General features: G+C 45.0%; 1 protein-coding gene across 2 annotated transcripts in view; it reads right to left on the bottom strand.

Moving 5' to 3' along the window:
* The window catches only part of LOC117237640 (homeobox protein OTX1 A-like), a 35,609-nt gene that overhangs the window by 14,626 nt on the left and 3,988 nt on the right, over nucleotides 1–16,995 (bottom strand). For both annotated transcript variants that reach the window (XM_033501810.1, XM_033501818.1), the window contains one exon: nucleotides 5,771–6,078. In XM_033501810.1, the coding sequence (XP_033357701.1) occupies nucleotides 5,771–5,845 (75 nt within the window). In that variant the 5' untranslated portion in view covers nucleotides 5,846–6,078. The remainder of the gene's footprint in view (nucleotides 1–5,770; nucleotides 6,079–16,995) is intronic.

Raw genomic sequence — 16,995 nt, 5'->3', positions numbered from 1 at the left:
CGGAACTCTTTTCAAGGCTAAGGAAATGTTGCCAAAAGTTTCCAAAGACAAACTGGCTAATTGTAGTTTCCTATCGCTGTACCTCCCCTGTAACTTGGAAATCCTAGCATAGCAAATAGCATAGAAAATGACTATCGCCGTAACATAATTTACACGAAATGTTGAGAAACGTATTAACAATTTGCATTCGTACGAAATGAATTACTAAACGAGGAGGTTCTGTGAGATTAATAGGAGGAGAGAAATACGTATACGACGGTGAAACGTGAAATAACGGCGCGTGCTAAACCGGAAGGAAACGAAGGGAAGCGCGGCCCGTGCTAAAAAGGTGGCTTATCCGAAAAACTTAACTTCCCACTAGACGCTAAACGGCTAAATAAACTTCCAAGTTTTTATCCAGTCGACGGACCATGGACAGAGGGAGATACGATGTGTCAGAAAAAGATGAAACGGGGGGAGGAGAGGAGAGAAGGATGATGCACGATGGTAGGTATGTTTACACGAGGGCATTATGGCGGATAATGTTTGTTATAGGCGTCTATGCTCTAGAGCCAGGAGAGGCGAGACTATCCGACGTTAAAAGGCCAGCCTGGTCGATCCGCTTACGGCGGATGAGGCTCAAATTGAGTGAGAGATAGTGAACTCTAGTGCAACTCGTTGCACGAGCATCACACATGTCTCGATGCGCATACCATGCATATTTATATACAAGTAACTTCACAATTTATAGCATATCGCGTAATAACTTCGTTGATAAGCCAGCGTGTCAAGTAGGAATCGATATCATAATATGTAAACAGTATAAAGCATCATTCGGTAATATTTTATTGCACGATACTGTGCTATTATATACCGAGGAATTCTCATGAAAAAAGAAATTACGTTTTCATTTTATGTTCTATACTCGTAGAAACTGTTAAAGTAGAACGATAAATAATCTTATTTTGCCAAACAATAGGTTCATATGTAAGTGTAAAACCAAAGAGTTTCAATGTTACATCTGTAAATAAATAATTAAGTAAAATAAGAAATTAAATAAATAATATATTATAAATGAATGTAACATAAATAAATAAAAATAAATAAATAAAATATAAATAAAGTATTTTTACTAGCACGCTCGCGGAGAAATAATTAGAATGGAATTATCTATGGAAATATCTAATAACTATGTCCTGCGAATAAAATGAAATAATTAGAATGGAATTATCTATGGAAATATCTAATAACTATGTCCTGCGAATAAAATGTTCAGAGACATTGTCGAAGCAGGTGCCAACAATGAAAATTTTTTACCTGCACCGCAAATACACCTTACCGTTACCAAAGAATTAATACGACTGTACGTAGACCCTCAACCCACAAAACAGCATGACGGGATTACGGTTTGTAAGAAACTCTGTAGGACAGCAATTTCTGCAGCTCATAGAAATATCTTGGAAAAACCCTACAGTAGTTGCCTATTTCACCTGAACATTGTCTGCTAACGCTCCTTGTCTCTAAACTATGAACGACAAACATTACAGTACGTCAGTGGTCAGTCTTAAAGAATACACACAGTTAGTACCGTTATATACCTGAGAGCTTGAGTTTAGACAGAATATGGGACACGTGGTTCCCATTCTTCTTCATTATTACCCCATCTATTTTTATCTATCCTTACTCATTCTTAAATATTCTACCCTATGCCGAAATTACATTCTGTTAAAATTTTTCCATTATCGAAATAATGAACAAAGCGTAGGAACTTACTTTTTTTTTTTTTTTTTATTTAAAATTTCACATTCACAATTTGTCCAATTTGGACATTTGGTAGAATTTTTTATCTGTTTGATTATCATGTGGGTGACTACCCCCAGTGGGGTACCATCTTCGTGTTTGTTAAGATATATCCTTTGTGAAGGGAACTTACTTGAAAGATTGTTCCAATAGCGAAAGAGTTTTATGCATACATTTATGAATCCATGTAGAACTTTCTTTCAACAACATCAGATTTCCATTTGTTTCAAAGATGTTTGAAAATCCACTGACAATTATGATTATTAACATTTTCAACAGAACATAATGAAGTAACTATTGTATACTAGCAATTATATTGATATAATTAATAAGATTTCAACATTTTCAAATTCATTTGAAAATACATAGTTTGGCGGCAATCGTCAACCATTCTTCCTTAATTCCTTAAATAGGATCTATTAGGATAGTGTAGGAAATACTAATCTTACTTTCTTCGATACATGTTAACCACAATTATATCTCCTTAGAGCATCTGCGATTAATTATCTGATAATATGTGCTCGCCTAACGAACGATGAATAACCAAATTAATAGCTAATAATGCGTTGCAGGTATCTCGATAGACCGTAACAGTAGGTATTCAAAATTTCGCGGGAAAACAGAAATACGAAAAATGGCCACCGCGTGATGTAATCCGCTACGTGCATAGTTACGTTCGATAGTTTTCGCGACATTTTCGTTAAGAAATCGTGTTTCGTGTGGTTTTCTCGTGATCGTATTAACGAATTGAAACGAAAGAAGACACGAGTCTTGAATGTTCATTGTAATATGGATTATTAGGAGCGAACGATCTTCGATACCTGATGTCATCACGCTATTGTCTTGTATACAAAGTAAGTAAACACAGACACTTGAGAATAACAAAATACCACGATACACGATACACAAATCGTCTAAGAGTCAAACTATGAAAGTAATACTCGGAAATATGTAAATGGTGAGAAAAAATGAGAGCGAACGTAGTAAATAATGATCGTGACATTCGTAGCGTGTTACTATGCTCCCGGCTGAGATATAATAATTACATATATATGTATATATCGCGTTCTACTTATGTTTCTCGTACAATCCGAATCGATTCGTGTAACCTTCGTCATCTTTACAATCGGAAATTGACTCGTCTATGGATGATCGAGTATAGTGGCGATATAGTTGAACGATAGGAAAAAAGAATGACAGAGTATGACTTACGAGAAAAAGATAGGTTACATAGACAAGTTTGCGCAAGCCTTGCCGAGCGAAAAGAAGAAGGGTCGACTAGGTAAAAAATCTATATAAAGGTGAAAAGAGGAAAACCGGATGGGGTGGTTGGCTTGAAAAGTAAAGCAGGAGAAACGAGAGAGAAAGAGGGCGGCGTGTATCGAGTTTGCGCGTTTTATTCCTCCTCCTATGTTCAGGCTCCGCCCTGATGTTTTCACTCCTCCAGCTTCCCCATTCGCCCTTCGATCCCTCCTGGACCACAAGGGATCGTACTTTGTCGTCATTTCGTATCGAAATTTTAGTATCTAGATGACGATAGTCACATCATGGAATCGAATCAGTCTTGACGCGATGAGTTTACGTTAGTTTTGGAACACACTCGACTCGTTCTCTTTCCCTTTTCTATGTTTTTTTTTTTTTTTAACGATCTCATCTTTTTGTGTAAAAGGAAAAGAATGTATACACTATAAAAAGGTTTTGCCTTACGACTGCAATAAAAGATTATATTGAGGTACACGAATATTTATTGGGATATTGCTCCAACAATCGGCTCTACCTCGCTTTACAGGCACTTTACGTTACCCGTAATTATGGTACAGCTGGTACGGTAGGAAAGCAAATTTCGTTGGTATTGTAAATTTACCGAAGTTTTCTAATTTAGTCGCAGTATTGCTTGGTCTTCGCTCATTGTTGCAACTTTCACACCGAAAATGAAATACTATGTAACGTTTAATTTGGTATCAATTTATGGTCAAAATTTATGGTTATCATAGATAACTGCTTCTCGATAATATATTATAAAGTATTTCTACGATTTACGGAAGCGCAGAATTAGCCAGCAACGAGATGCAGATTAACCAATGGCGTCATCCAGAAAAATTGAAGTAATCATCAACGGCTAATCAATTTTTATAGCTGCATCGAAAACACCTTGCGTCTAGATTCGATATGTAAAAAGCTGGTCCGCGTGGCATGCTTCATCGACATCATTACTTTCACTGGAATTCCAATGGCGTTCGCGTAACCGGTTTATAAACACGCGGATTTCTTCGATGCGCCCATCCTGCGTCGTATTTTGGTACCGAATTCCACTCATATACCTATATCAATCGGTCGATACCGACTTACGTAGAGGGAGAGCGTCGGTCGAGTTCATTGTAGCTATGGAAAATAAGTGGCGTATAAGCACGTGGACGTAGCGCGCGATCGCATTCTTCACCGGCACACTCTAACTCGAGGGAAAAATAAAAATCGCAAACCCGCTGATAGCCGGACTATGTTTTTTCAGTTGGTCGGTATAAAAAATGCGACTCCTCTCGGCTTTGTCGTCGTCGTAATACCATCGTGGAACCGAGATCTTCCTCGCTCTCTTTTATCCCATTTGTTGGTGCACGTTGGTCGTGCTACCTTCTTCTCCCACACAGTGTCTTCGCAGAGGCACATAAGCGGCGGTAAATAATAAATGATCTGCGTCGGTGCGAGGCCGCACACAGACGGTTCATGGATAGCATGGAGACAACACACGCACAGAACGTTAAATACAGTTGCGTATTTACGACGGCTTGTGGGAAAGAGAGATGGGGCCGATCGGTCGCGTCGGCTCGCGGGATCCCAGCGGAAGAGTAAAAACCACGAGAGAGCCACGGTGGAAGGGGTCCAGGCTTCCTCGACGAATTTATAGAGGAGAAATTAGGAGGTTTATAGAAGCTGTGCGCGGTAGCTAACCGTAGATCATCATTAGAGGACCAACTGGGCTGCTATGTGCGGATACATATATGCCGTAGCAACACATATTTACCAGCGTGCCACGGCACACCGACGCGAGTTCCACTCCGCTCCGATCCGCCGCTTCAACCTTCGCTTCTACCGAACTGCTTGCCTTTTCACTGCGTGTGCCTCACCGGTCAAGTTCCACTGTAAGGGGGCAAATATTTTTCTTCGATGCGTTTCGCCATGGAACCCGACCAGCGGATATTTCTGAAATATGCTTTTTAGAACGTGTGGAAAAAATCCCCGGTCATCTAAAAAACGTAGCTTCGTTATCGAACATTCTTTTCGACGTTGGCCACTACGTCACGCCACTCTATCACAGGCAGGTTTGGTCATAAATACAGAATTTTCGCTTACTCGGCACTTTCAATAGACAATAAAGATGAGGGTTATTGGCACTGTCTTACCTTTTACTTTTCTTGACTGCTTTTCGTTCCGCTTCTAAAAGATATATATATATATATATATATAAATTCCCGTTATTCGTGAACGGAATGCATAAAAATCTTCAAGGGTTTACGCCCGTTGTAATTTCAACAAATAGCTATGTTTGAACAAGTGTAACTATGTGTATGTATTGTATGTGTATGTCCTTCCTGCGTGCAAAAACGACCATTTTAAAGTAACACTTTTGGTTAATGGTCATGAACCACGCCCCTAGAATGCTTACCGAACTTGACCTACTTTCTTTCAGACATTTCCCTGTAGTCCTAATTGGACAAACTACTGTTGCAATAAAAGGTATAGTTCGACTTCAAGTATTTAAGATCTTTATCTCTCTCGTTTAGAACTTGTATAAGTTTCTACTCTAATATTTTAATACACAACGCAAGGACCGTTGTTCGTTTTTCCTACGATTTAATAGAAGATTTATCCAGTATCTATAGTCGAAGGTAATCTTAATACTCGAGCGACGATTAAACAAAGGAAACAGGTTGCAGTTCGTTCCATTCGCCGTGGAAAACCGATGGTTTCGATCGTGCATACATGTAACACATACCTCTACCTGGCCGGTGGTCCGAGGACGGTTTGCCGCAGAAACAGTTAAATCTCTCGTGGTGGTAGCAAACACCATCAGTGCTAAGCCACAAATCCTGGCTTAACCCGAGCCTATGAATTGAATTGGTTAAAGCCCGCGTTAAACTAGGTTCTCTTCTGCGCGCAGTCAGCAAGAAGAGCTGCACCGTCTTTCTTCCTGCGTCGGCTACGTTCGTCCTCGTTTCTTCTGTTTGTTTTTCACCACGGTTTGCGTCCTACGGTTCCGGTATCGTCTTCTTTACCCCTTTGCTAGTTCCGTTCGACCAAGACCTAATTGGCAAAACCAGAAGATTTTTCGACATCTTAACGCGACTACCAGGAACACACTTATTTGCTTTCAAATACAGGACAAAATATTGTTCGACCAGCTAGCTGCTACATTAAATATATCTTAGCCAATATTCGTTGACGATCCTTCGAATAATCATGCCTTTGAAAAGGTCCGCTTGAGAATTCTTTAATATACGCCGTGTCCATTATTATGCGCCGGTCTTACTTCCCGAAAATTTGGTTATTCGGAAAATTGGAAAAATCACAGCCTGAGTTTGGAACCATCGATTGTTCCGATAGTTACCGTAAGATCATATCTTTTTAATAGCGGAACTCGACTCTCCGGAATAACGACGTTTCGTTATTCGGGAAAATACGTGGTCGATGTGCAACACATTAAAAAATAAAAAAGAGACAGACAGACAAAAACTAAGGAAGGTTTCACTTTTTACGAGGGTTTGCATTTTAGTGAAAAAGGCCAAGCCTTGTCGTAGGGGTCTCCGCGCGACGTAGTTCCTAAACAAACTTCGTTTACTCGTCAATCATCGCAGACTGGGTAAACACAGTTTACAGGGCCCGTACAAACGAAATGCCAAATTGCAACAAACTGATCTATAACTAAATTACACGGTCTCGCGTGTATACCTCGCCTCTCCCAACCTCTCGTTCTCTGCAGCTATATAAACACGTCAGCAGCGTATTGTGTCGGTCTCGATCCGAGGATCGCAGTCTCCATTGTTGCATTGGTAACGTTGAAAACGCGACCGTGTCCCGGCCCTTCGTCCTCCCCATTCTACGTTTCTTGTATATACGTATACACGCGAGAAGGGCATGTGGGTATGTAACGTCGGTAGAATCGGCAGAAGCTAGGCGAATTTCGAATTTCCGGGCCTGCACAAGGGCGTTCGCTGTCTTTCTCTGCGAGCACAGGTGCGCATCTCCACGTAGGTGCGAGGAATATCGCGTCAGGCACCCGCTGGGCGATCTCACGGTAAATTTGGATCGACCATTTTTCGAAAATCACGACCACCGGAGAAAGGCGGTTGATCGGTCGATTCGATTCGACTTCCGTCTTATCTGACCAAATGCCTTTTCTTCCTACGTAAGCTATTTCTCGGCTAAGCCTCGACGAAGAAAACCGGGAAACTGCAATTAAACGTTGCGCGAATTCGTCTAATCCCTTTAGAATATAGTAGGTTCGAAAAGAGAAAGTTCTAAATTTTTGTTTTTCCACTGCCATAAAGAAACTACCCTCCAAACGTCATAAAACATGAATAGGGGTAGAAATCTCACTTCTGAAAAATAATGGAAAAAAATGTGAAAGATAGTAATATATAGCGTGAATGCTCGAATTATTAATTGCACAACTTGGAAATTCGCAACGTTCTTCCTTTTCAGAAAAGTTTATTGTCGTATATAATTTGTAAATCAATAGAAGGACGAAAACGAACGATGTTCGACAAACGGTTAGTCCTTCGCCTCTGCTGCTCTCAAACCTCATTAAGATGTCAATGACCTGTGATAATTGAATTTTGATCTAATTGCTTACTTGTTATCGGTATTATTGTTATTTTATGACCATTTGAAGGTCCATTGCAAGACAGAATTTTCGTCGAAATTCGTTTTAACTTCCGAACTTTCTAATTTTATGATCTGTTGGGAAACCATCGGCAATTTTGTTAGCATAGAATAAAGCACCATATGGTCATATGGTATTTTACAGATGGTTTGCCGAATAACTAAATTACCAAAAATTGCTATTTTATGAAACTATTGGAACTTTTTGTTTTACAAGGTTTTTGTTACATAGGGAATGACGTTCAAATATATTAGAAACGCAAAATCCCTTTACCTTTTTCGTATCCTACTCGCTCCCAAGTGATCTTTCTTGTACTGCTATCGTATTACACGGGGACGCGCGTCTAGCGAGACGAATGCATGAAAAGCGACGGGACTAAAAAGTGACGAAATGGAGAAAAGAAAGGGGCGAGACGACAGCAGCCGGTGACACGTTGGTGACGCGACGTTTCGATCGAGAGACACCACACGGTTATACGATATAATATACCCGTGTAGGACACGATATTCCGAGATTCACCTGTCCAGCTGGCGCGTATAACGCGAGGGCGACAGGTACAAACGAGATCGAGACTAGTCGAGAATTTTTGGTGGAGGTGGCCCACCCCTCTCTGAAATGGATTTTTTTTTCTTCTCTCTATTTTTCACGATAGTTTTATAGAACGACGGAAGTCGAAAGTGTGAGGGTAAAGCGGACGATCACGACGGTCGCCCTACCAATCGGGTTCCCGGACCAGGCGTATCCCGAGTCTTTTAACCATTTGACATCGGCGACACGTAGAACACATTCTGCAGGCGTCCCTCGTAGGCGCAGATTCCATCTCACGCGTCAACCTGTCGGAGCGTCGCGTTTCTCGAAAGCTGACGGGAACGAGCTCATGGATGCGCGTTCGACCGTTGCCGGCGGGACGGATATTTTTTCCTTTCTAATCTTGTCCAAACTTGATACAACGTAATAAGCATAGGAGAAAAATTACGTGAATCACGACCGAACGATTCGTTGAACGAAAGTATATAATTTAGGAAAGAAGACGGATGATTTCGTACAGCATATGTTCCGCCGGTTGAAAATTCCAAAGGCGTAAACGACGTTAACAAATTTGCAAGGAATCGACGACTGGAGCAGTCGCGATAGGGAGATGAATCGGGGGTTGACATTGCGGCCTATTTTCACGGTTGGTGGCAGGGGGCCATTGTACCGCGAAGACCGTTTATAGGGTATTTGCGGGGGGTTTCCTGCGCGCAAAGATTAGCACTCCCAATGGGATTAAACATCCCTTTTCTCTATAGCATATATCGTGCCACGTGTGTGTTCGGCCGTCGGAGCATCGTGGCCGACCAACGAAAGAGAAAGAAAACGTCGACTGGAAACGGTGCTCCGCAGAGACTGCTCAAAGCCTTCATGGGGGGTTTCTCACCGCCCCTCGGGATTCTCCTATCTCTCTATGTAGTTAATCACTGGCAAACGACTCGTTTATTGGTAGCAAGTTACCTAATACCCGGCTCCATCCCAAAACGTTAATAGAATACAGAGATTTTATCACGAAATGGAACCGCGAACATCTCCTCTCTGCGAATATCTATCGTTGAAATCGTTTTTCTCTTTATAACGACCGACTAATTATCATGGGGTGCGAAATAGACCGAATAACGCTCTTTGAATAGTCTTAGAACGAGAAATGAACGGAACATGGAATACGCCAATGCGTGTGTACCGTTCCTGCAAGTGCATGAAAAATTAATGTACGTGCTAGGTAAAAACACGCGTCCGGTTCTCATAAAGTAAGGTTAGACTGGACAATGAAGCTAAGAGCGTAGGATTTATGGTCCTGCCAAAACGATGAATAGAAACCGAATGGATACCCACCCTCTACCACATCACGACATTTACCCCTAAGGGACGTTAAATTAATTTATATTTCCTGCTTAAGGTGACAGGATGCCTCTCGATCAGGTGACTCGACCTTGTTCTATTAGACATCCGCCTAAAGGATGTAATCTCATTCGGATTGTCAAACCTGTGTCATTCCGATTCTCGTCGTCGCTTATCAACGATCTCGCGGTACTTCGTTCAGGCTTCGAGCTTCCATTCATGGAATCTTAATCGATCCGAGGAATACCAACCGCGAGATCCATCTTACGAGAGCACGTTATGTTCGCCTTTCCGTTCGACGAGATTCCGATCTAACTAGTTCGAAAATCTGTCGTTCGAGTTGCAAGTGGTAAATTTCACCGGTATTCCGTTCGGTAAAAAAAACACGTCTGTTCTTAAAGATCCTATGATTTGAAAAGCGTTTAGAAATGTGGTAGCCCGTGCTTACAACACGCCCCATCCCTGTGGTCGCCTGTAACCGCGTTTTCGGAAAACCAACGGCCGTGAAAACGTTCGACGAAGCGTTAAGTGATGCAAAGTACAAAAAGGTACATTTGTCCCATCTGCAAGGAAAAGGGGATAGTGTGTTCTTCGGAAGCAAGGGGAGGGAGCTAAGTAGAAGGCTCGCACCGCAGGCGTCGGTCGTCAAGGGACGCGAGGTCCTCCAGATTGGATCTCCCTTCGAGTTTACATCGTTTTCCCACTAAAGGAACCGCAAAAACCTCCGTAATCTCCACTGGTCTGTTCCGTAGATTTCGCGCCGAAGGACACTGTTTCCCGACGCTTTCACCGCGATCTTCCAACTAGAGTTTCTTCTATATCTTTTGTCCGAGTTCCAAAAACTTCTCCATCGATGTTACATGTTTAGAAGTCTTGGTTCGCGTAACTGTCGACGATAGCAACGCCCAATTTCAATCGTCACGGAACCGGTTTGATTCGAAACTCGTCGCGAGACATACGTAAGACGATTCCTTAATTATTCCATCGTAAATTTAACCCACAACAAACCTTTCTACGCGGTCACACAGTGAGCAACGAGCACGCACACGGGCTCGACGCGTTCGTTTGAACGCCATCGCTGATAATTTGATTGATAACTGAACGTCCAGATCGGACAGGTATCGAGATCAACGACCAGACCGCACGCTTATTTTGCCATGGAAACTGTTTGAAATTCCATCTCACGGCTGACAGATGTCCTAAAGGTAAAGCGCGATCGAAATCACGATCACAGTCACGAGCGATCACCTCCATTCAGCCGCTCTCTTTTCGTTTTCCTTTTTCATCGTTTCTGTGCTTATCGCGACTAGGTGGATCGGAATGGTCGCTATCTCGTTCGCGTTTTATATTCGACGCTATTCGACAAACGTTCGTCAATGCGCGAGGAAGCCGCAAGAACAAAACGAGTCCACCGATGCCGGCGAATCTAAAAAAGAAATCACGATAACGAACGCGTTTCGTAATTACCGCTCGTCACATGCCGTACGATATTTTAACGCGGTTACATTTACCGAGCGCAAGGTCGTAAAAATCTTGATTTATTTCGTAGCAGAGGAGAATCAGCGAGTCGTTTAATTAAACGCGCAGCGATAAACGCGTGACTCCTTTATTAGGTAGCTCGTCCTATCGATCCGGTAGCCCGAACATTCGGCAACGTTAACCTGTTCTCTCGTGACCGTCGAATTATATGGCCACGTTGAAAATCGACAGGCGCAGTGTGCTCCAGTGCTGCGAATGAAAAGAACGCTACTGTGCGCCATAATGGACGAGGCGTTGTGTTTTGCATCGTTGGGTTAACCGCTGATTCGTTGGGCTCAAAGCAAGATAAACTGAGAGAAGTAAGGGAGAAGGAGAAGGCTCGTCCATTCTTCTTTTTTGAAAACGCTTCGACAAATTACCGTACAACACTGTGCACCCTGGTTTGTCCTTCCACCGCGGTGTTCGATTCTCTGTCGGTCTCTGTCGGTCTATTTCTCGCTTATCAGATTTTCGACCCTCTCGTTTCCTGGAGTTGCTCCTATTTTTCTTCCGCTCTTTTCCTTCGATCTTTTCGCTGCTAATGCTCCTCGTATTTCCTCTCGTCCAAGGAACCGCCTCCGTCTTCGTCTTCGCCTCTGCCTCTGTCTCTGCCTCTGCCACTGTCTCCGCTTCTGCCTCTGCATCAACCTCGTTTCAGCTCTTCTCTCGTCGGGTTTCGGAGGATGCTTTTAGAAGGCATTAGACGGGGTGCTCACGGTTCGTCGCCCGTAGTCGCTTTGCATTAAGGATTCACGCAATGTGCTCGACGCGATCTCCCTGCCCCGTTCCCTTGATCATGGTCTCTCCTCTTCTTTTTTTCCTTTTCTCTCCGTCGATAGATACCTCGTAAAGAAGTTGTTGCGCACCGCGTTATAATTCGACGATTCGAGTCGTAAAGGAAGATTTTTACGCGCCGGCACACGGAACGTTTCACCCCTCGGACAAAGGATTAGTAGTCGGTGATTTTTCCGCGAGATGCTTCGACGTGGTTGGTTTGCCCGGGACGAGCCCCGCTTTCATCCGCGAAAAATTAAATTGATAGCAGCGACGGTGTTCCCGCGAAACGGGATGCCAAAGAATTTTTCCACGTCACGGAATGGACGAAACGCGATAACGTACGAGAACTTTCACCTTATCTTCGACCGAGGGATTAAGGTCGTCCGTGTCCGAACGTTTTCGCCGCGTGTTCGGGTCGCGCACAGGTCAAGGTCATTAGCATGGCCGAGCCACGAAGAAAAGACATATTCGCGAAAGGGACGGCAAATCGGTGGCACAATCCTTAATTAAGGGATGAGGCACCCGGTGGCCCGAGTCACAAACCACGCTCATAAATTCTTCGGCAAACGCAGCCAAAAAGTAAAAGTCCGGTGGTCGGGGAAAGAAGAAGAGCGATCGAAATAAAAAGGAGAGCGAAGGTGCCGTTGCCGGCGATGATTCCGACAAAAGTACAGTCCTCGTAAGAATTCGCTGCTATCTTCTCTCCCCGAAGCGGTCGAAATCGGCCATGCTTCGAACGTTTCGCGTTCATCTCGTATCGTCCTTCGAGTCCGTGGCTATTTAAACGAAATACGCGTGCGAGTAACGTCGCTAATGACCGCGCGTTCACTTTGAAGCCGATTACGATTTACCGCCTCTGTTCCCATTCTTCAGTTCGTTTCGCGAAACAAATTTCTTGAAGCGTCGCTACCTCGGCTCGTGCTTACGCTCTTCTTCGCAATAAGACGCGAACCATGACGGTTCGCAAAGATACACGACGCGTTATCTCGGACTTGACAAGGGCGATAAGTCGACTAGACGTTTGGCAGCGAAGTTCTTATGGTGTTGGCTGTACCATGTATGGCACCCCGCGTCTATATATAGATGTGGGACAAACGCGCACACCCATAAAGGACATTCAACGTTAGCGTGGAACGAGCCTCGAGCATATCATGGTAGGAACGGAATATGGGATGGCATGGGAGATGACACATGGTCTGGTCGCCGGTTGTGCGTCCTGTATTGCCGACCAAAGTGTCAGAGGGAGAGGAACGCGCGTATACGCTATGGTCGCCGGTAGAACGAACAAGGAAGCTTCTATAGAAGCACCGGAGAGAGGCCACCGAGCAGAGATCAACGGAGAAACGAAGAAAGATAGACGAAGAGTCGAAACAGGAGTGAGACGAAGGGTAGGAGAGCGCAGGAGAGGCCGGTTAGCTCTCTGCCACAAGCCGCCGGCGCGAGAGCACAGTAGCGGCAAATACCCATAAATATAAAATATGTCTCTCCTTTTCACCCTTTTGCACGCACACAACCCTACCCGTGTAATATATCGATAGCGGGATACACGCATCCACCGATGCAAAAGGTTCCTCCTCCTTATCTTTCTCGCTGCTTTTCCTTCTCTCGTTTCCCCCTTTTTCCTTTCTTCGGACGTTTTCTTCGCTCTTCCATTCTCGCGTACACACGAGTATCTACCTCAACACCTTTGTGTACAACATTCCTTGACTCTTCTTTCTCTCCGTACTACCTCGTCCTACCTCGGCCGTATCTTGCTCTTCTCGTTTCGCTTTCCGTCCGAAGCTCGCAGCTTCTCTCTTTTCCCCTCTATCGTCACTATCGCTCGGCTACGTGCGATCCGCGACTCCTTCTACCGCTGCAGCACCGGACAGTCGTCCGGAATAAAGGATTCCCCGTGGTTTTTACAATCTGCCGAGCATGATTACGATACGTTAGCCACGGTAGAACGTTTTCGGTAGCACGATCCGTTTCAACGCTATTACCGCGGCCCCGTTTCACCTCTGCTACCGTGGCTTTCGTTTCACAGCTTCTGCCCCGTGCTTTCGTTTCATTTCGTCGGCCATCTATCATCAACGCGAAACTTAATTGGCCGACGCTTTTACCGCACTGAGCTAACTGGCTCGATATTTTCAAACATACAAATTTTTGCAAAGCATCCTTCGAGATTCAAGACTCCAGACTACGGTAATCTAGTATCAAGTTACTCGGTCGTACTAGCTGTTGTTCCAACGTTTTCGTTTAACGGTTTCGCGAGACGGACGAACTGCAAACTCGGGCGAAGACAAGGTCGATTCGTAGGACCTAACAGGGGCATTTTACCGCGATCGAAATGAAAATTGGAATTGTTTTTATTGGCCGGTGGATCGGTGGTTTGGCGCAGTTATACGGTCCGGTAAGCGCGCATAATCACGCCAGGAGGAGTGGCAGAGGCCGACGGATCGGCTTGCATCAGAGAAACGCGCGGTAGCGGAGAGCAGAGGGTTGAGTTCGGTGCGAGGAGGCAATTTAACAGGTACAGTGACACGTCTCGTTTTGTTGTTGTTGCCGAAGCTGCCGGCGCGGCACGGCACGGCACGGCACGGCGCGGCGCGGTGCATCTCGCGCGCATATATGTATATAAGGCCGAAGTAAACGGAAAAAGTGGAGGATGAGAAAGGACGAGGGGATGAGGAGCGGCTAGTCGTGAGAGGAGAAGAACTGGAGAGCGACCGAAGGACGAAGAGCGGAGAAGCGGAACGACGACGAAACCCGTTCTCATTATTATATTCATATTCAGAGCCGCGCGATGTGGCAAACCCTCTCTCCGCCACCGCCTCCGCCTACTGCCCTCACTGTTCACCTCTTTCTCCATCTCCCTACGTGCTCGTTCGTTCGAGCGCATCTCCGACGGCGTAGAGCGGTATAGATATAGCGGTATAAAAATCTCTATAAAAAGTTGAAAAGTGCCGCCGCCGGAGTTGAGGGGCGACAATGGATGAAATATGCCGCTCCGTTCGACCCTACTGGAAGCCTTAAGGTGCCGGACACCTCCTTACACCTGCGTGCGGCTCCATATAGCGCCTTATTATAAACCGACCTGACCGAGAACCGCTAGGATACAACCAACAACGATTCACCAAATCGATACGTCCTTTCTCTTGAATTATTCCTATTACGATGATTCGTCGGGTCATCCTACGGATGCGCGTCCGTAACCGCGAGTCAACCTTCCCTCCGTTCCCAATCTTTCCCTTTCACGAGTATTCGATGGGATCGTCGGCTCGTCGCAGCGTCGTCTAAGCGCGCGGTGAACAGGTTCATCGTCGCGACGTACGACTGCCCTTTGGTCGGGAAGCGCGACGCTAACGCAAGACGACGACCGGGGAAATTTAGCAGACGTTCGCGTTAATCGGTTCGAAGATCGATCGAACGTCACGATATCGCGTCGACTATTTATTCGTGAAAACGATGTCGTTTCGTTCGAAGAGAGAGGAAAGTGCGGGGCACAGGTTAGTCGAAAGCTGCTTAATAAAGATCCAGCGGTCGCGATATTTCAAACGAAACGGACTACATCGGTCGTACAATGCCAGTCGTTAATAATGATTTGTGCTAGTCACATCCTGATCCAGAGTGCCGCGCCAATAAAAGTCGTCTTTTTAGCCGACCGAGACAACTTTTATTTTCTACGTTTCGCTGGCGCGAACGTTCGAACGAGCCTCTGGCAGCCTGGAATATCGTCGTTCGTTAGAGCATTGGTTTTATATCGCGGCACAGAAATCTAGCTGGCACGAGCGAGAAGCGGTCCTGCGGAAAGAAAATGAACGATGAGGCGCATCCAGGTGCTTTCAGAGCAGGCTTCTGCTGGCACCTTTTGCCGGATAACTGGAACCCCCGGTGAGCTTCGACGAAACCACTAATTGGTGGAGAGGAAAAGAAAGTGGCACTGGATAGTGCAAAAGGGAAAACGTGTCGAGGACAGTTCGCTTGGAACTTGAGAGGATGAAGCACGGCCACAGTAAGCCGAAAACTGTGTTTGAAAATGACAATGAAACTGATTATTAACCGGACCAGGGGGCCTCCGTTGTAGTTATGGGCCCGCTGTGCCGTATTGAAGGAAAGCTGTCTACGGTCTTTTCAACGCCAAAACCGCAAAGACAAACAACCGAAATCTATTTGCAAACCCATCAAACGTTTCTCTTTAAACGCAAAAGTGCTCAGTCGCCTAAAGGGATATACTTAATACTAATCTCAATAATTTCTCCAATATCACTTGTCCGGCTAGCGGAAATTTTGTTGGAAAGGGCTACGCGTTAACCAATAACGGGCCGGCAACAACGTTTCTTCTCCAGCTGTCTGAAACAACAAATTCCGTGTTTCTCGTTCTCGAATTAGACGCGGTCGATAGTCGGAGCGATCGGGTTTCTTCGAACAACTTCTCCCAATGAGTATAGTCTGGACTAAATTATTCATCGAAGAAAACTTTCCACTCGAGCGGAAGATGGTTCAAGGCCCTCTGGACCAGTCCACGTATTTCAGCTGTTTCGTTATCACCGATTCCTCGTAACAGTTTGCCGAAGATCGCGCAGCTACGTCAGAAAAATACACGCACGCCGCGCCGTAGCGCATTTCTGATACAGCCTATTCCCATTCGGCGTGTCATCGCTCGTAAATCACGTACCAACGGCACATACCGGTCAACGCGCGATTTAATTTACGACCGCATTACGACACACCGATGCATCGAATCGGTGTTTCGTCGTCGATTTCGCTAAAAACGTCAGTGTACTTTGAAAAAGATACGTCGATACGTCGTTGACTCGCTCGACGACCGGTACGTCCGTCGACCGACGTGCGAGTTTACGCGGAATTTTCAAGCATTTTCGAAGAAATTCAACGAGTAGAGAAGAGACGTCCTGGTCGATCGAAGCGATTCGAATGCTAAGAGGTACGCGATAGTTTAGCGCAAGAATTCAAAGAAGGCGATAAATTTACCGAAGGAACGGGGAATCGCGGTAGCTCGAGCATATCGTTGCATTTGGAAACGTTGGATCGAGCCAAGACATAGATTTCGATAGAAACTTTGAGAAAGGTCTCTCGTTTGATACGACGTCCGACGGTCTGCCAGGCTCGTCGCTGACTCACTCGACTCGGTCGGCGAGAACGCAGCTGGTTCGAGGCAACACGGAACGGTC

This window comes from Bombus vosnesenskii, unplaced genomic scaffold, assembly GCF_011952255.1.
Source record: "Bombus vosnesenskii isolate JDL3184/JDL3185 unplaced genomic scaffold, Bvos_JDL3184-5_v1.1 scf7180000013264, whole genome shotgun sequence".
Classification (NCBI taxonomy): domain Eukaryota; kingdom Metazoa; phylum Arthropoda; class Insecta; order Hymenoptera; family Apidae; genus Bombus; species Bombus vosnesenskii.
Note: the sequence above shows the minus strand (reverse complement) of the source record. Positions and strands in the feature narration are given on the sequence as shown.